This window comes from Harpegnathos saltator, unplaced genomic scaffold (assembly GCF_003227715.2).
Source record: "Harpegnathos saltator strain DR-91 unplaced genomic scaffold, Hsal_v8.6 scaffold71, whole genome shotgun sequence".
NCBI lineage: Eukaryota > Metazoa > Arthropoda > Insecta > Hymenoptera > Formicidae > Harpegnathos > Harpegnathos saltator.
In genome coordinates, this window is record NW_020230549.1 from 220,194 (window position 1) to 240,176 (window position 19,983).

General features: G+C 36.4%; 2 protein-coding genes and 2 long non-coding RNA genes across 6 annotated transcripts; 1 reads left to right on the forward strand and 3 right to left on the reverse strand.

The window, feature by feature from the left end:
• Positions 1–1,253: 1,253 nt before the first annotated feature.
• Positions 1,254–3,194, reverse strand: LOC105190616 (uncharacterized). The gene is made up of 3 exons (XR_850381.3): positions 2,153–3,194; positions 1,740–1,883; positions 1,254–1,618 (listed from the first exon to the last, which is right to left on the reverse strand). It is a non-coding gene; the product is annotated as an uncharacterized LOC105190616 (long non-coding RNA).
• Positions 3,195–4,750: 1,556 nt separating this feature from the next.
• On the reverse strand, positions 4,751–6,819 carry LOC105190646 (uncharacterized). The gene is made up of 3 exons (XR_850385.2): positions 6,722–6,819; positions 4,867–5,092; positions 4,751–4,784 (listed from the first exon to the last, which is right to left on the reverse strand). It is a non-coding gene; the product is annotated as an uncharacterized LOC105190646 (long non-coding RNA).
• A 53-nt stretch (positions 6,820–6,872) lies between these two features.
• Positions 6,873–12,193, forward strand: bur (GMP synthase burgundy). Of its 2 annotated transcripts, XR_002163088.2 has the most exons (10): positions 6,873–7,049; positions 7,996–8,264; positions 8,374–8,586; positions 8,751–9,048; positions 9,417–9,894; positions 10,333–10,574; positions 10,676–10,846; positions 10,915–11,346; positions 11,498–11,713; positions 11,796–12,193. XR_002163088.2 is itself a non-coding variant. In XM_011153474.3 (9 exons), exons 2-9 carry the CDS (start codon positions 8,044–8,046, stop codon positions 11,597–11,599), a joined length of 2,157 nt encoding a protein of 718 aa, XP_011151776.1. In that variant the 5' UTR covers positions 6,873–7,049; positions 7,996–8,043; the 3' UTR covers positions 11,600–12,193. The 2 variants fall into 2 exon arrangements, 1 of the variants encoding a protein (XP_011151776.1); XM_011153474.3 differs by having other exon boundaries at positions 11,498–12,193.
• Rev1 (Rev1 DNA directed polymerase) lies at positions 11,907–18,014 on the reverse strand. 2 transcript variants are annotated; one of them, XM_011153456.3, is made up of 7 exons: positions 17,918–18,014; positions 17,461–17,573; positions 15,968–17,396; positions 15,397–15,838; positions 13,534–14,782; positions 12,278–12,420; positions 11,907–12,092 (listed from the first exon to the last, which is right to left on the reverse strand). In XM_011153456.3, exons 2-7 carry the CDS (start codon positions 17,512–17,514, stop codon positions 11,942–11,944), a joined length of 3,468 nt encoding a protein of 1,155 aa, XP_011151758.1. In that variant the 5' UTR covers positions 17,515–17,573; positions 17,918–18,014; the 3' UTR covers positions 11,907–11,941. The 2 variants fall into 2 exon arrangements, with proteins under 2 accessions (XP_011151758.1, XP_011151764.1); XM_011153462.3 differs by lacking the exon at positions 17,918–18,014 and adding an exon at positions 17,714–17,787.
• Between the last annotated feature and the right edge of the window lie 1,969 nt (positions 18,015–19,983).

Below are 19,983 nucleotides of genomic sequence, written 5' to 3' on the forward strand. Positions count from 1 at the left end.
GAAAACGTGAAACAAAATTTAAACACGTGAACTATATTGTTCATGCAATTAACGGATTGTATTAGGAAGCGAAATCGTCTACACAATCGAAACTTATACAGAATGGAAATATCACATATTTATCATGATTTCCTTAATGATAGGTGAGCAGGCGTCGTGTATGACACAGTCGTGAATGCGTTCCCGAACTTGCTCAAGTTTCAAGGTAGGGGCAATCATAAAGTCATTAATCTCATCTAAATACTCTTCCTCCGCGATGACAACAACTAACATAGCCAAGAAGGCTGCCAAGCAAAATGCCGACCTACCCATATTATTGACCGCTGTTAGGAATTCGTGCGATAAAACTATATGTTTCATTAAACTCGTCATCTCTTTTAGGACTCGCATTCACCCTTGGCGTGCATATCTTCTTACGTAAATAATGTGTAAATTGTTACATGTTAAACCGATGGAAATTCCACGTGCTGTCGCAAGATGAGCGGAAGACTTAACTCTGCAAGAGAATTGACAAACTTATGACGTGGCATTGTCAGCAAGAGACGAGCGTGCGTATGTCATTTCGCTTGTATAAAATAAAAATAAAATAATAATTAATGAGGGTTATACAAACTTACTATTAGTTTAAAGAATGATCTGTCTTCGAGAACTGCAGTTAAAATTATTAGTAAAAAAAGATTGAGACGATTCATAGCGCGCTTGATGGCGCGATTCCGTAGAAAATGGCTGTGCGATTGTCTCTTAGCAGTATTCAGTATCAAATAATAGCAGAAGGCGAAGAAAAGTGGTGTATAGATAATTATTTGTCGCAACATTCGATGCTCATCGCTGCTAATTAGCAAAAATTAGAAAGATATAACGCCATTGAAACATCAAATGTCCAATCTTTCCATTTAAATCAATTTTAGTTGTATACATTACTAATAGCCTTATATATATATTATTAAGTCATGTGAATTTACTTTCATGATAAGATTATTTGGTCTCTATTAATTGTAACGTTTAGCTTCTTTTGTCTATATAGTGTCAAACGTAAATGTGCAAATAAAAATTGCACAGACGTGATGGTTCTCCATTCGACAGCTATAAAAAGCTGTAAGAAAGGGAAAAGAGAAAGCCTGCAGTTGCTTTAACCGCATATTGTACAAAGAAGAATAAGCATTGATATCTTCTGCTGACATACTTATAACACAAGAAAAACTGAACGACAATATGTTATAATAAGCTACAGAATATATTTGAACAAAACAGTTACAATATATTAATCCTTATATCAATATAAAAAACCAATATAAACCAATAACCTGTAAACCAATATAAATAACAATAAACTAATATAAATCTTCGCTCGACTATCTTAACAAAGAATAATTGATTGCTCGACCATCTATCGGCGCAGTTACCAGAACGGACGGCTACATGAAAACTTAGCGAGAATCAAATATTTCGACTCTACGACGCTTAATTCGGCAAAAGGCGCGGAGGCTCTTCTCCTCTCCGATTTTAATCTTTGTTTCTCTCTCTTTCCGGATGTTCCTGCCGCTATTTGTCAGGTTTCCAGTAACGCGTCTGTTTAGTGCTGCATTCTATAGTCTTGATCTTATCGTTTCTCCGAAATCTGTACAAAAGCAAAGTAATTGCTTTTACAAATCTTCCCAAGTAAAACATGCGACAGTGATATGAATCCATCAGTGGATCATTCAATGTTATTAAATAATCCATTGTTGAGTGATATTTACCATTTTTCTTTTTCCTCCTCCCTGGCTTCGAACAGATGCTGTAGTTTCTCATAATCTCTCATTACCAACTCTTGAATTTCTTTCTTCCTTCGTTTCCATTTATGCATTTGGGACAGTCTATTACATGCCTTCCCAGGACCTCACCTATAAAACGTAAAATCCTTAATCATCTGAATGTTCCAATATAAATTTTTTTTCTTTCTATTTCAATAACTGACGGAAATATAGCGCAGTTACTAGTAACGATGTAAAAGAATTATCATTGCCAAAACTGCCAAGTGTTTTATTGTACAACAACCAAGCAAAAATACTAAATATATCGACAAAAAATATCATTTGAGTAGAAAAAATAATTATGTGTCGATTTTGGTTTCTATCGTCGTGTATAATCAAGTATAATTAAGTATATTCACATGAAAGAAAATGCTGTTGTACAATTATTGAGTTCTTCAATAAGTTCATAAGAATTTTTACGAGAAACTTGAACCCGATAACTCCATAGTGTCAGGCATAACTTTATCTGTCTTATTTTTCATGAGCTCCTATCGTCAAAATAAATTAATGATTTTATATGATTATATTTAATTTATCTATAAAAGAACATATGATTTTATATAATACAAATCCTTTCTGCTTGGTCCGTCATTGTTGAAAACTGTGAAACAAAATTCAAACACGTGAACTATGTATATTGCTCACACAATTAACAGATTTTATTTGGAAGCAAAATCGTCTACACAATCGAAACTCATACAAAGTGAAAATGTCATATACGTTTGAAGTATTTTAGATCTTCAGTTAGTTACGTAAGAGACTCGATGAAACAAAGGTAATATTAATTCCGAAACTCGTCGTTGATCAAGACATGATCGATATCGATATGATCAAACGCATCTGAATACAATTTCTCCGTGATAACGACCGCCAATACAGCCAAGAAGGCTGCCAAGCAAAATGTCGATCTACCTGTATTTTTGACCGCTATCAGGAATTCGTGCGACAAATCTATATGTTTCATTAAACTCGTTGTCTCTTCTATAACTAGCGCTTAGCCTTAACGTGGATATCTCCTTATGTAAATAATGTGTAAATTGTTATATGTCAAACCGATAGAAATTCCACGTGCTGTCGCAAGATAAGCGGAAGGCTTAACTCTGTAAGAGAATTAACGAACTTATGACGTAACATTGTCGGGAAGAGACGAGCGTGCATATGTCATTTCACTTGTATAAAGTAATAATAAAGTAACAATTAGTGAGGGTCATACAGACTTACTGTTAGTTGCAAGAACGATCTGTCTTCGAGAACTGCAAGAGCGTGGTGAGCAACATTTGTGACAACGACGACAACGTTGGAATTAAGAAGCTACTTTTCATACTTTTCATTTACTTGATAAAATAAAATATTAGTTGTTTCAACTATTATAAATTTATATACTCATGAATTTATTGCAAGTTTATTATAAGTATTAAATTTATTCAAAATATATTTTAAATCCTAATAAGTTTAATACTTGTATCACAAGAATTAAAACAACAAATTTAGTTTCTTTTTGTTTTCTATATGGAATATCTTAATTTAATAATATTCTTAAACAAAGAATGTAAATTTTTCTTTCAAGTACATGATAATGAGTTTTCTTAAAACTCGCAATAAGTATATTTAAAGTAAGCGAAAGTATCAACAAGAAAATATTCTTCATTGGAAATAACCTTTGGTTAAAATCAGAAAAGTAAACCGAGTAATCGTTTCTTCCAACGGTAGAATATTTTTCTGTGTGTAACGTGCGCTCGCATTTTGTACGTGCACAAAAATTACGTCACTTTACCAGGTCTGTAAATATGAAACCGGAATTTGCCCATAGATGGCCCTAGCTGTCAATGTAGTTACCGTCAAACCGCGTCATTGGCGCCATTTCCATTTGTTGACATCTGACAAAGATTTTCAACTCACAACAATACAAGTTTCATACAACAGCATAGTTTGTAATAGCGTTGAACATGTCGAATTTTGTGCGTGGAAGCTACGATTTGCGGACAGCATTGATTTTCTGTTACCATTTGAAGAAAACTGCTGCAGAATCGCATCGAATACTTGTCGAAGCTTACGGTGAGCATGCTCTTGGTAAATCACAGTGCTTTGAATGGTTTAAAAAATTCAAACGTGGCGATTTTGACGTGAGAAACGAAGAACGTGGAAGACCACCGAAAAAGTTTGAAGACAGCGAATTGCAAGCATTGTTGGATGAGGATGACGCTCAAACGCAACAATAACTCGTGGATCAATTAAATGTGACACAAGAAGCCGTCTCCATACGTTTGAAAGCCATGGGAAAGATCCAGAAGATGGGAAAATGGGTTCCACATGAACTGAATGAAAGACAGCAGGAAAACCGAAAAACCACTTGCGAAATGCTGCTCGCCAGGTACAAAAGAAAGTCATTTCTCCATCGAATTGTGACTGGCGATGAAAAGTGGATATATTTTGAGAATCCTAAGCGTAAAAGATCATGGGTAACTCCAGGCGAACCATCGACATCGACTGCAAGGTCAAATCGCTATGGACGGAAGACAATGCTCTATGTTTGGTGGGATCAGAAGGGTGTGATCTATTATAAGCTGCTAAAACCTGGCGAAGCCGTTAATACTGAACGCTACCGACAACAAATGATCGATTTGAATCAAGCTTTGCGTGAAAAACGACCAGAATATCAAAAAAGGCAAACACAAAGTGATTTTGCTTCATGATAATGCACCATCGCACCATCGCACTATCGCACACAGTAAAACTGGTCAAGGAAACGATTGAGGCGTTTAGTTGAGAAATACTTTCGCATGCGTCTTACTCACCAGACTTGGCTCCGTCCAATTACTACTTATTTGTATCGATAGGATACGCACTTACTGAGCAGCGCTTCACTTCTTACGAAAATGTACGAAAATGCCTCGATGACTGGTTTGCCTCAAAAGAGCAACAGTTTTTTTGGCGTGGCATCCACAAATTGTCAGACAGGTGGGAAAAATGTATAGCTAGCGATGGGCAATACTTCGAATAAAATATTTTTTATCATTTTCATACAATAAACGTGTATTTTCTATAAAAAAATTCCGGTTTCATATTTACATACCTGGTACAATACTTACGTCTCGTCCCATGCTAAATACCTGGAATCGATAAATCTAACGAGCAAAAGCTATTTTTACGTTTGAACGTAAAAATTGACCGTTTCAATGGTAAACAAGATTGCGTCCGGATTATATAATGTAACGATAACCGTTATTAGCCTATTTTTTTCCAACTGCATCTTTTGTGATCGGTTTCTTCGTTCTTATTTCCTCTATTCAAATATACATCTAAAATAAATATCACAGTTAATGATATAGCGTCCCAATTTATTTATATGATTACAATTATTTATTTATATGATTATAATTAACCCTTTAACTGCTGAGATATTAAATGACCAGTATGACCCTCTTTGCTGAGTCATTTTTATAATTATAAAATATTTTATAATTTGCTGATGATCCAGAATTTCACAAATTCACATTTTTTAATTTTAAAAAAATACCACACGCAATACCACACACATTGAAAGTCCAAATCGAGTAAACTCGATCGTAGCAAGGCCCCCATTTTTTTCCACACTCGAGTTATCTCGACCGTAGCAGTTAAAGCAGTTAAACATACATTAGAATTGCATCCGTTTTCCTAAATAAATCACTAAATACAGACTGATATTTTTATTAGTACTGTGTGCATATATAGGCATCACAGATAAAAAGTGACAATTAATCATGTGCAAAATAGCCAAATGACTATATATATGCAAGTAGGCCGGATAAAACTGAACAGGAAAGTCTACTCCCAATTTCAAAACCATGTAAAATTTATTATTTAATTATCAGTGAAAATAATTAGTACGAAAAGATTGAGAAAGACGAATCATAGCTTGATGAAATAACGTGATTCTGTAGAAAATAGCTGACCGTGCAATTGTCTCTTAGTAGAGCTTAGTATTGGCTAATAGTAGAAGGCGAAGAAAAGATACGAGAGGCGCATAGACAATTGTTTGTCGTAACATCCGATGTTGATTGCTACTAATTAAGAAGAAAAATATAACGCTATTAAAACCTCAAACGTTAAAGCTTTTTATTTAAATAAATTTTACTTGTATTCAGCCTAATATATGTATTATTAATTCATGTGATTTTACTAGAGATGTGCGAACTATTCGAATTCGAATCGAATCGAATCGAATCTAATGTAATTCGATTCGATTCAAATCCGAATTCCTATGATTCGAATCCGAATAATTTGAGGATTTCGAATCGCAAAGATTCGAATACGAATCAAATACATTAGCGTTTGCGCGCATCAGCTACAAAACGGACCATCTGGGCCTGTATGTTTGAACCCTTAACTTGTAATTAACTTAACTTATAATTAATAACTTAATTATAAATTGCTTTAAATATTTAAATATATATTTTACTTTAAGATGATATTATAATATCAATATTGTCTTTCATATTAAAATCGCCCATGATTATTTGCATGTTTAATAGTCATATTAAATTTTTTAATGATTCGATTTGATTTGAATTTGAATAAAATTTCATAGATTCGGTTCAATTCAAATTCGAATTTAAAAAATGAGATTCGATTCGATTCGACATAAAAATTCTTGATTCGCACATCTCTAGAATTTATTTACTTTCATGATAAAATTACTCGGTTTCTACTAATTGCAACATTCAGCTTCTTTTCTTTTGTCTATCTCATCCGGAATGCAGTGTCAAAGGTAAATCTATGTACAAGTAAAAATCGCACAAACGTGGTGGTTTTCCATTCGACAGCAGCGCTGGATGTTTTGATACCCACGCGAAAAATCAGTGCTACGATGTGCACATCGACTTTGAAGGAGACAATCCGCATTTCGCCGCACGTTTCGCCCTAAATACAATCGTTTGATCACTAACCTTATTTATTTGCGGGGGAGATGACGGTCCCTTCTCGATCGTTAGTCTACCGATTTTCGGATTACACGATCATTGCAAATCAAATGAGAAAGACTTTCGTGCGCGTTTTCCGCCGCGCATTCACACGGGATTCTTCAGTGATCTTTAGTGACTTTGTGTTCGCGAAGTTGGTAGGTCTTCGCAACTGCTACTTGAAAGCAGTCAACGATCGCGCTGCATTGTGGCGATCGAATGGCCGCCTCGTCCGATGTCTGTCCATTCTGTTCTTCTGTAATTAGTTTTACTTTATCTGGTGGTCCCCGCGAGAACGGTATCCCCCGTCGACCCGGTAAGTCAATCGACCTGATCGGTAGCAACGTGTCTCGAGGTGCAACGGTAATTATTTGCCGCGCGTGGATTTATTGCGCGAACGTGCTGCTACCGAGAGACGTGCACACACATACACGGCCGGTGATTTGTTTTTCATTAAATAACGCACAGCTCGCCGAGCATCGCTGAAAATTGCAAGCCCGATCCCGCGTGCGCCCTTGGCCGACGCGTTTACAAGGTGTATCGAGCGGATGGTCGACCTAGCGTAACGACAAGTGTAACGTACAGTAGTTTGTCAAGATGTCCATTTGCATGCAAAATCATGGAACATCCTTATCCCCCCGTCCACCCGCTAGTCACTAGGTTAGCGTGCGTTTAACGGGAAAACAAGTAGCAATAAAGTACGTTTCGGGGCTGGCGAGTCTGAGATTGGATGGTTGATAGCGCGGAAATCAATTACACGAGCCTGTGTATGTTTTAATTTTGTGCAGACTCTTTTTTTCGTTACATTGAAAGGCGAGAAGTGTATGAAATATAGTCTAGAGGAATATACATTGCATTTAAGTTATGCATTTGAATATACATTATATTAATTATTATGTTAAATTTCGTTTCTCTTCAAAGACTTTCAATCAGCTTTGATACTCAATGTACTTATGCATTATCATCATTGTGTCCTTGATAGAGATATTATACGAAAACAGTATTGAGCAAGTTTGCTTGCGTAATCCTGAAGACTATCACTATGATTAAGTATGAAAAAAGTTTCCTATCTCTTGACGTAACTGTCACGCCATTACATGTAAAACATAAACGAAAGAATACAAATATTTTATTCACAAATAAGTAAAAAGAACTTGTTCTTATTTTCTTTTCATAATTTCTTATTTTATCCTATAGCTATATCTTGGTATTTTTTAATGCAATTTTTACAAATATCCCTTTTTTTTATTAAATTGCTATAGGTTTAGTGACATAGCAACAATATTAGCATTAACAAAAGTAACATTGAAATGGAAAAGAGTGCTGATGGCTTGCTGTTTCGCACTGAAAAAAATAATGGTGCCGAGGAAACAGCCATGGACATTGTACGTGTTGATGAGAGGGTGGCTATTTTAGACGCAGGTGCACAATATGGAAAGGTGATAGACCGAAAAATTCGTGAATTAAATGTTCATAGTGAAATTCTGCCACTTGATACACCCGCATTTACTTTACAAGAAAAAGGATATAAGTAAGACTTATATACTTTCTATTAATATATTATCATATCTGTTGTGATTTTATGCAAAGTAAGTTCTTAATTATTCATGTCACCAATGCACATATGTCAATTGTTTTAGGGCTATTGTAATTTCTGGAGGTCCTAGTTCAGTATATGCGGAAGATGCACCTAGATATGATGCTGATATCTTTCGAATAGGAATTCCTGTATTAGGTATTTGTTATGGGATGCAAATGTTAAACAAAGAATTCGGTGGTACTGTAACCAAACGAGAAGCTCGAGAGGATGGCCAATATCCCATTGAAGTTGATACCAAGTGCCTGTTATTTAAGTATGTAAATTGCAATTCATTAAAAAATCTACTATAATTAGGTTAGCCTTTCATATCTTTCCCTTTTGTATGTATTATAAGAATTGTGAATGTTTTTTTTGTTGAAGAATTTTTTTTTTCTTTCAAAATCTGAAAATAATGACATGATGAATTATTTATCTTAGGGGCTTGGATAAAGATCAAATGGTATTGTTAACACATGGAGATTGCATAGATAGGGTGGCCGAGTGTTTTCGTACTACTGCCAGATCATCAAGCTTCGTAGTGGGTATAGCAAGCGATAAAATGAATTTGTACGGTGTACAATTTCACCCAGAAGTAGATTTAACATCCAATGGAAAAACAATGCTACAAAACTTTTTATTTGGTATTGCTGGTCTTACGGGTAATTATACGCTCCGTGATCGGGAAGCACAATGTATTCAATATATCAGGAATACTGTGGGTAACAAGAAAGTTTTGGTAAGCAATGGGCAAACATTCTGAGCTACACTACATGATAAATCGGAATAAATTACATCAAGACTTACAAGAGCCATAGTAAGATATCGTTGTGCTTTATTAATTTTGATGATTATGACTAAACTAATAATTTTGTTTGGTTACACAATCGTTTATAAAAATTGATAAAGCACGACATTTCGCGTATGACTCTTATTAGCCCTAATATAATCTATTTTGGTTTTTTAATCATAATATAATTTGGTATATAATTATTACAAAATAAAATTAAAAAAATGATATACTGCTGATAAATCGATGATTATATCAGTACTTTAGATATGTGTAACAATAATTGCTTAAGTCTACTTAAATTTAAATGTTTATAGTTACTGGTGAGTGGTGGAGTAGATTCAACAGTATGCGCAGCACTGTTACATAAAGCTTTAAGCAAGGAACAAGTTATAGCTTTACACATTAACAATGGCTTCATGCGGAAGGGAGAGACACAATCAGTGGAACAAAGTTTAGCGCAACTAGGTGTTAAATTAAAAGTAGTGAATGCTGGTCGCTGCTTTATGCAAGGCACGACGACTGTTCCTCTGGACAACATCGCATCCATGATGAACGCTAATGTAACCAACAATAAAGGAATGTGCGGCACGGCGAGTAGCCCGAGAACCAGATTAACGAAGATGTTATGCGAGACCACCAATCCGGAGGAGAAACGGAAGATTATAGGAGACATTTTCGTAAGAGTTGCGAACGAGACAATGGCGGAAATGGGATTGAAACCAGAAGATGTTTTTCTTGGACAAGGCACTCTTAGGCCTGATCTCATAGAAAGTGCAAGCGCCTTAGTTAGTGGTGGGTCCCCCCTTTCTGATATCTTTGTATTCATCTTTTGCATTTATTACTTCTAGGACGGTATTCATAGACATAGACCTTATATTTAAGATTATCTTAATTTCATCTTTAGATCTTTTCTAGCCAATAAAATGATTCAGCATTTAAAAATGAACTTAAGATTTAAGATTGGATTATGAATATCGTTTTTAAAATGTTTCGGACTGTGTGCAACGAGTAATTTCGGATTTTCTAAGATTTAAAAAAAAACATTTATTACACTATTCAATACTTAGACATTATCGTCATTGCATTCTTGATACAGACATTGAATGCAAACAAGATTGAGCGAGTTAATTTGCGTAACGCTGAAGACCATCAATGATTACCATTAAATTAAAAGAAATTTCCTTCGTTATCTTCCGTTAGATGCCGTTAACGCGAACTTGGTTTATTCAGGTAAAGCAGATGTCATAAAGACACACCATAACGACAGTGAGCTCGTGCGAGTATTACGAGCGCAAGGGCATGTAGTCGAGCCGCTGAAAGATTTTCACAAAGACGAAGTGAGGCAGTTGGGATGCGACCTCGGCTTACCAACATCGCTCGTCGTTCGTCATCCATTCCCGGGCCCTGGTCTTGCAGTTAGAATCCTTTGTGCGGACGAACCTTACATAGAGAAAGATTTCTCCGAGACTCAGGTACTACGAATGCAATGCGACAGCGTCGAAAGTCCATGAAGAAGATCTAAACCATTTGCTCGGCGATGCACTAATTCGCGGTGCATTTGCACTGCTTGCAGGTCATAGTGAAAATAATGGCCGAATACGAGCAGATGCTACAGAAGAAGCACGCGTTGTTAAATCGCGTAGAAAGTGCGACTAGCGAAGTCGAGCGTCAGTATCTCCGCAGAGTGTCGAGTCGTCGTCATATCGCGGCGACTCTCTTACCGATTCGCAGCGTAGGCGTTCAGGTAAACGAAAGTTCCACGATATGAGTATCTCGCGATGATGCCGGATATTGAATCATTTCTGTTGACAGGGCGATCGGAGAAGTTACAGCTATGTGGTAGGTCTGTCATGCGAGGAGACTGTGTCCGAGGGGATAGAATGGGAGGACATGTTGTTCCTCGCAAAGCTGATTCCACGCGTGTGCCACAACGTGAATCGCGTGTGCTACATCTTTGGGCCACAGCTTCATCACCCAATCCAGGACATTACACCTACGTATCTCACTTCGAACGTGATAGCGACCCTGCGGCAGGCGGACCACTTAGCTAATCAAGTGTTCGCCGCGAATGGCTGTATGGACGCAATCAGCCAGATGCCTGTTGTTTTAATCCCCATACACTTTGACCGTGACGCGGCGTGTCGAACGCTGTCATGTCAACGTTCCGTTGTGCTTAGGCCGTTCTGTACTAATGATTTTATGACTGGGACACCTGCCATTCCCGGAAAGGATCTGCCGATACACGTAGGTTCACGATGCGTTTCTTCATAGCTTATATGTTTATATATTTGCAAAGCATACTTATTTGGTATATCCGATATATTAAGGATGATTTTTTGCAATTATTTTCACTCTTCATGTAGCAATAATAATCGTGTCTCTTTCACTCTCGCAGGTGGTAAAGAAAGTGGTAACGGAAATATCCACGGTGCCCGGAATCTCACGCGTTTTGTACGACCTAACGTCTAAACCTCCGGGAACAACCGAATGGGAGTAGTGAACGCTCATCTCATCCCTTTCTATTTTTTCACCATCCCTGCGCGCGACTACAAAGCAAAATATATATATTTAAAAAAATATATATATATTACAAAACACACACGAATTCGAGGTTGGAGACTTCTTACTAATTTATATATGACCTTCGAGCAAACTTTTTCAAAGACATGCATTAACAAGTCGTGTATTAACAGGCTTCTCTAGAAAAAGAATGGCATTTGATTGAAATTTAAAGGTAAGTATCGTGTTTGCTTGTAAATATGTTTCTCTTGATTACACACTCAGACTTACACATTGTAAAAAAAGGTGTGTTAATTTATTAAAATCTAAAGTTTTGTATTCAATCGCCGTTATTACATCTCGAATCGTTACATCCGATCGACGGTACCATTAGATTACTGTTGTACTCGATCTGCATATAACGTTGAACGTGTCTCACCGTTCTTCTGTATGTCCTATGCCAAATGCAGTTCCCAGTTTTCGTTGTACATCTACAAAACAGGCGGACATATAAATAAGTTAATGTGTATCATGTGCCGAATATTTTTTATTTATCGTTCATGAGCGAGTAAAGCGATGTTTATTCCTTAAATCTGCAGTATTTTTATTATCCATCTGTTATATACGACACAACATGAATCCGTTTATAACGCACCAATGTACAGAGATAGATTACCTGTGCATGGTTTTCAGCAGGATATGTAAATCTGCGATGCGTTTCTTCTGCGGGAGCATGCTAAGAAACGTCGCAAGTGAGAGAAAATCCACTTCGTTTACGGCATTAGATTTAGTAACCCACGTTTGTATTTGCATCTTTACCTATAAAAATTCACGTTTAATTTAGCTCCATTGGAAAGTTCTATAGAGAAAAATTATATTATGTAATATATTTTAATATAGACTTTTAATTAATTTATTTTTACCCGTAAAAATATAAAAAAAAGAGAAATTTCATTTAATCTTATATTGAAAAAACAGAATTTCAAGTATGTACAAACTAGGTTCAGTATTAACAGAAAATTTGGAAATTTTTGAAGGACATATTTATTCAGTTTTCTTTCATTCTCTCCGGTCAATCGTTTAAAATAGTATGTAGAAGTCCAAATTTTTTTAAATAATATCAATTTCCCGATTGACGATCTAAATATGAACAAGAATGACGTGCATTTAGTAATGCACGTCACATTTGTTTATAAGTCATTGCTCTAAGTTTTAAGAGCGGTTCATTTCCGGGTGTACAATAAAAGCGAATGAAATTTAAAACCATAGAAACTAATGCTGAGATAAAACCACATCTGTAATCGTTATAGTCAATAATTCTCACGAGATATTACCGACACGTTTTATTATCATCAGATACATATTTTGCGTGAATTTATTATTTGTTACTATGCCAATACCACAGTTTATCATATTTTATTTTCGATACGACGCGTCCATCGCGATTATTATTTACTTGAGTTTATTTTATATCCACTGACTCTATAAGTATCGAACGGTCTGAACACCGAATGGGAACAGGTTTGCAGACAGGAAACATCGCTTTTGAAAGAAATAAGATCGATCATTTTATAAAAAGAAAAAAAATGACGTGCCTAGTAAATACAAGAAAGAAAGAGAGAGGAGAGAGAGAGAGAGAGAGAGAGAGAGAGAGAGAGAGAGAGAGAGAGAGAGAGAGAGAGAAAGGGGAATTTGATATTTATAATAAATATTACGGCGATTGTAACAGGTAAACCGTTTGTATCACACTCTCCATGAAGAAATAGTTTTGTACAACGTTACTGTTTAGCATCGGGTGGAATTATTACACATTTTGTATGCGTGTATGCGTGCGTGTGCGTGTGTGTGTGGCGCGCACCAGATCTCAAGTGTAGAACGCAAAAGCTCAGTTCCTATTCGATACTTTTGTCTTAACGAATAATTGTGCGGTACCTGTTGTAACGGAAGAGTAAAAAGATGGTTCACAAGATTGATCAACATTTCCTGATGTTTGTCTACGTTCTCATTGTTATGTAAAATACTCAAATTCTGTAAAATAAAGGTATCGGCTTTATCCATGGCGACGTTATTGCGTGAAATCTCAATCCGATTCGTCCGATGCATTGCGGATTCTGTTTCTTCGGTATCGTCCTTCATGCACGGTTGATTTTCCGCGTGTGGTTTTACATCTTGCGAGATCCCACATGCAGCTTTTGTTTCATCTTTATGTCTTGCATCCCCGCCATCGCGACAAATTTCCGAGGACGAGGAGGCTGCTGCCTCTTGCGACTGTTCGACTGATCGATCCGAGCTACCCTCTTTCTTGTTCGTTTCTTTCGAGCTCACTCCGTACGCTTCTCTTTTCATGTTGCAATACATCTGCACGTCACGTCGCACGTCGGGATGCAAGTCGCTGCCCATTAACGCCGACAGAACATCCGGGTCAACTTGCGAAAACGATTCCTGCGTCTTCGGAGTTTCCTCGTCACGCGTGTTCATCTCTTCCAGAGGAGTTGTGTTCTTGGCAGCCGTCTCTGTATCAACTCGGGATCGTTCCTTGCTCCTTTTGTATTCGTCGAATATTTCATTCCGTATATCCTGCGGCAGTTCGATCAACACAGACATGTCGAGGTCTTGTATTCGCGGTGGCATCTCGTACTTGGAGGATTTTCCGCTGCTCGGCTTTATATGTTTGAAGAAGTTCTCCTGAGACGTTTGCTTCTGCGCGGTTTTCTTGCTCGATTTTCCCGACGGATCTTTCGTTTCAGCCGCGTGAATGATATTTTTGTTCGCTCTTTTACGATCGTGCGACGTTTCATTTTTCGCTTCAATCGCAAGTGATGATGGATCTGTTTGTAAAATAGCAAGTGGAACTGCTGTGTGTTCAAATTCGAAAGACTGTGCTGATCTCGAAGACTGATTATCGATCTTAGCACTGGAAGCATTCTCCGTCGCCGATTTTGTAGTCTGTGGTGTCTCGGGACTATTCTTTTTGTGTGCTTCACTGAGCTTCGAGTCGTGTTGATTCTTCTTATTGTTATCTCCCGATGTATTCTCGCACGTCCGCACCTTTTCCGTTTTATCGAAGAAGTTTTTCAAGCTGCCTTTGTTCTTACATATCTCCAGTCGAGAAATTTGTATTCCGATTCCTCGCATATCTTCGGGCGTTAGGTGTAATTGATTCCATATGCTGACCACTTCCCTGTGTGAAAACAATACTGTTAAATGGAAAAAAGAAGAAATTGTGTCATTCAGTTAAACGTCGACGTCGCTGCTGCAAACATAAGTATTCACCTCAATTATACTTGTACGATAGTAATTTTTTCAATATGGATACATATAATTAAATATGATGATAACATATAAAGCTCTGCAGGTCAAAATCAATAAAAAATTTCTCTACCATTTCGCGAATAACCATGTGAAACTTTAAATTGTTAATTAAAGAAAATCGGTAAACAACCGTGTGCGACCAATTACGAATCTTCTTTAATTAATAACTTGAAACGTGATTGTTTGCAAAATAATAGAAGACTTTTATGTTTAGTTCGACCTGACCTACATGTATACGAGAGCTTTATGTATGTCAAACATCCTGTATGTATATAGCCGTATGAAAAATAAATGTACTTTTTACAACCATCTTTGTCTTACTTCTCTTCATATAATTTCTATCTTCTCTCCTTATGATCATTTTCTTTTATAATCATGCTTATTTCTGATAATTACTTTCATAATCATCTTTTTTCCTAGGAATCCAACTCACTTCCTATTAACGGAGGAATTAACGTGTAACGAATTAATGGAGCAACTCACTTTCTGATGATGCCGACATCGTCAACAGATGCTATGAGATTTCTGGACTTTGTAATATAATTGCAGAGACCGTGGCCCATGAATTTGGCAGTTTCCTTCGGCGCCTCCTTCGCCCTGATCATAAGCTTCAATGTGACGCATCTGCCCTTTACGCGAGCCGCTGTTAGCCGGCTGCACACCTCCGTCGACAATTTACTCAAGAAATTGACGGCGTCTTCGTTGTCTCGAAATCTTATACCATAATTCACCTCGGCCGACACCGATTTTCTCACATGCTCCAGATTCAGCTTTGTGTCGTCCAGGCCGCGGCACATCTTGTGCAACTGCTCACCCGTTTTTCTGCCGAACTCCTTTTGCAGAAGTCCCAACGAGACCATCTGCAGTTGTTCGCACGTGCGCACGTTCATCTCGTGTAGCTTGTGTGTCGTCGTCCCGCCGACGCCTAAAATTACAAACGAACAACATCAGAGTGAGACACATATACTATGTTAACGATTTTCATACGAAACTTCCATTTCCACAAAATACAAGTTTCGATAACGTAAATCACTAAAGAAACATCAAGATATACCGGGTAGATCTCTTACGTTGAGAGTCCGGATATACGGTTCCGCGTTTCGACCGCTCAAGTAAAACTGATTGTCGGGTTTGGCTTTCCGCGTCGCCAATCTCGCCAGCAGTTTGTTGCTTCCGAAGCCAGTGGAGACTGGGCAGCCAGTTTTCCGCTTGATTTTTTCCCTAATCACAGTCGCGAATTCCAACGGCGAGAGTCCAGACGTTTCGAGCACTTTCGTGCAATCCGCATACATCTCGTCGCAGCTCACCGCTTCGATGCTCAATGTGTAGGACGCCACGGTGTCGTACAATGCATAAGAAACCTCCTTGTATCCCTCAAAATCGTACTGAATAGTCTTTAGATTCGGACACATCTTCAGCGCCTCTCCCAGGAACATACCGTTCTTCACGCCTGCCTTTCTCGCTGCATATGAGCATGAAGCCACCTCCGACATCGATCCGAACTCCTCTTTGCCGTCGTGACTTGTAGAGTGCACGTTGCCCTTTGCATGCGCTACCGCCACCGGTAGGCCTTGCAACTCCGGCCTCTTTCTGATACCCACGGATACGAAGAAACAGTCCATATCGATGTGCATTATGACAAATTCCCGTTTGTTGCATGCCTTGCTATTGTCAAAACCGATCGTATCATCTTCTGAGTCCGATTCGCGACCAGCTAAAGACGAAGTACCCCTGACTTTCCTCGACTTTGTTAAACGCTCGAGCTCAGGAAACGTCCCGTCGCTTTTGTCTCTTAACTCGTTGACATAATCTTTAAAAGTGGTCCCCATGGTGGCGATGTAATGCAATCTAGAGTTACTGTAAAACGCAGATAGGAATTCTGTGTCCCTCGTAGACTGTGCATTTATTCTTGCACTTGAAGACTGAGGAATGTTGATTTTATCATGTATCCTAGTATCGTTATTTGTACCTTCATCCAGCACATTTATATCAATTGTACTATTTTTATTGTTCACAGTGTTTGTTGAAACTTCAGCATCCATCTTGTCCTGTGTAACTGACTCAATGTTAAATTTACCATTTTTAATATTTAATTTATATGCCAACTGAGGTTGCGCATTAGTACTGTTAGAATAAAGTAAGTAATTCTGAAAATTTAAGATTTTTCCAGCTGCTATACTTTCAGTGATCCATTGTGGTTTGCATATAGGAATTGGGTTTTGACTTCTCCTGTATAACACTATTTTTGAATGCGGTAAATTGGATGCTATAATATGAGTTGTGATTCTAGGACGCATATAGTGATGATATATGCCACCATGCATCATCATTAGATGTCTGAGCTCATCAGATGTTGGATCTGTGTAACCATTTACAAATATTGCAATTCCTTCGAATAATTTTGATGATTCTTTAAATTCTTTGGTAGCTTTATCACGAAATTGCTCCTCCAATTTAGCTTTCTTAGCAGCCATATAACCACCCTAAAATATATTCATTATTGAAGAAAAATTGCCAATAATATATACTAATTGCTTATATATTTACCCAGTCCTCAAATCCATTTTCTCCCCAAGCATGATCTCTTTTTTTCCTTGACATAATTGTACTATAATTTTACCACAGACTCAGAGTTCCTTAATAATTATACATTTGATATACTGAAAAAGAAGAGAATTTCTCAATTTAGGTGTTACAACTGACTTTTCAAAACTTACTTCAAATTTTAAATAAATAAAAATTATCCCTTATGGAAATTCTTATCTATTATAATTCGAATCATTAATAATTTTAAATTTACCTCCAGATAAATTAAAAATATGAAACTGTCAACTCAATTTTTATAACCTCAAACTAATATGTAGAAAACAGGATTTCATCGTAAGAAATATTTATGTTTTACTATTGATTATATCTTGAAAATATAATAAATTATTGATAAATTTAAATATTTTTTATAAATACTTTATGTGTAATAAATTATTAATAATTTTTAATAACAAACCAATCACGTCATTGAGAAGTAAACAGGCTAGCAAACTCATCGTTGAATTTACTACTTATGAATAAAGCCAGCGGCACACGGTGCTTGTTTTCGTGCTGGATTGCTTGCTGGATGAAAATATTGCGTTCTGATTGATACATTTCCGAAGATAGATGGAAATGCACCAATCAGAACGTAGTATTTTCATCCAGCAAGCAATCCAGCACGAAATCAAGCACCGCGTGCCGCTGGTTTAATACTTCGCCTGACTTAAGCCAGCGGCACACGGTGTTTGTTTTCATACTGGATTGCTTGCTGGATAAAAATACTACGTTCTGATTGGTACATTTTCGAAGATGGATGGAAATGCACCAATTAGAACGCAGTATTGTCATCCAGCAAGCAATCCAACACAAAAACAGGCACTGTGTGTCACTGGCTTTATTTGGTCTGTTCTTTGTAGCTGTACGTACTGTTGAACTGGTGCAATAAATTAAAGTGAGACAAATATAGGTTTTCTCACTCTAGCTTATTGCACTAGTTCAGCAGTTAGCTATAAAGAACAGACCAATTGTTGATTCATGTGGTCTGTTCTTTGTAGCTGCACTGCTGAACTGGTGCAATAAGCTAGAATGGGAAAACCTATATTTATCTCACTTTAACTTATTGCACCAGTTCAACAGTGCAACTATAAAGAACAGACCAATAGTCTGTTTGTTTTTTAAGAACCTCTAGGAATCAATAGCCGCGTTCAGCAGAAACAGCTGCTACTAAGCGCTTAGTGATTATCGCTCCTGATTGGTTTATTCCCTTAGATTCGTTAAAGATCTAAAAGAATATTCCAATTGTAGTTAATAATCACTAAGCGCTTAATAAACAGCTTTTTCGGCTGAATGCGGCCCACGCGAATTTGTGAAAAATGAATATTTCCATATAAAATAATTAAATACCCAACACTCGATATCTATACCGGAAAATTTTGTATTTCTATCTCAGAGGGAACATCCGAGTCAATTAATTAAAAAATAAAACCGGAATTAATAAATTCAGGCAATTCAAATTTACATATACGTTAACTATAAACTCCAAGGAGCTACCTCTCTCTTTCTCTCTCTGTCTCTTCCTAATTGAATTATATCGAAAGAGATCCAATACTTTTATTAGTTTTAAAATTTCCGCTACGAATTGCCACTTTTTTAAGGGTTTGAAGTTATAGTACGACTCAACGATAATTCAGTCAGTTCTCTCCAAATAATACGATTTAAATATATTTTATAAAAATGGTTATTTTCTAATACAATGATCAGATAAAGGGTAGATGTTTACTTCTACTTATTAATCAAAAATAAAATGGGTATAAATAAAATAAAAATTTACATTCAAAAGTCATTGTTGTTTTCTATTATCTTCCTTTCCACTATTCTTGTAAATTAACGTAACGAAAAAGTAATTAAAAAATTACACTTTCTACAACGTACATATTGTTTTTTAATTTAAAAATTCAGTATTTTTCATTTATTGTTTCATTCTATGCAAACTGAGTTTAAACGGAACGTCCTTGAATCGTATTATCAGTTTCACGATATGTGATACGTGACGACGAAAATAACAAGTGCGTCAATAGCTACTTTACGTAACCGGCAAACTCTATAAAATTCAGTTTGACAGATTCTAAAATAGAACAAGGCGAAATTATAATTTCTGTGTTAAATTCATGCAGATACATATATTATATAAGTATAATGCATTCCTCAAGTCAAAATTATGAAGTATAATTAAAAACGTAATATAATTAATTAATAATACTAAACTAATTAATAAAATTCATAATTAATATTAGTTTGTGCAAATTTAATTGTAAGAAATTGCAAAGTTAATTGTAAGAAATATATAACTGTGATTATATTATTAAAACAAAATTATATATTTCATATTTTTTTAGTTATTAGTTTTTATTCTTTTAATTCTTTACACAACTATTTATTTTTTACGTTTCATCTATAACGTTTCATCTATAAAATTTATAAAATCTTAAAATTTTGTTTATAAAACTTGGTTAATAAATGTATATTTTCCAACATGTTATT

Coding starts and splice junctions, on each gene's coding strand:
- Rev1 (XM_011153456.3), bottom strand. CDS start 17,514: ATGTCAAGGAAAAAAAGAGATCATGCTTGGGGAGAAAATGGATTTGAG. Junction 17,397..17,460: donor AAAATGGATTTGAGGACTGG/GTAAATATATAA, acceptor AATATATTTTAG/GGTGGTTATATGGCTGCTAA. Junction 12,093..12,277: donor CTGCTGAAAACCATGCACAG/GTAATCTATCTC, acceptor CCTGTTTTGTAG/ATGTACAACGAAAACTGGGA.
- bur (XM_011153474.3), top strand. CDS start 8,044: ATGGAAAAGAGTGCTGATGGCTTGCTGTTTCGCACTGAAAAAAATAAT. Junction 9,049..9,416: donor TGGGTAACAAGAAAGTTTTG/GTAAGCAATGGG, acceptor AAATGTTTATAG/TTACTGGTGAGTGGTGGAGT. Junction 9,895..10,332: donor TGCAAGCGCCTTAGTTAGTG/GTGGGTCCCCCC, acceptor TGGTTTATTCAG/GTAAAGCAGATGTCATAAAG.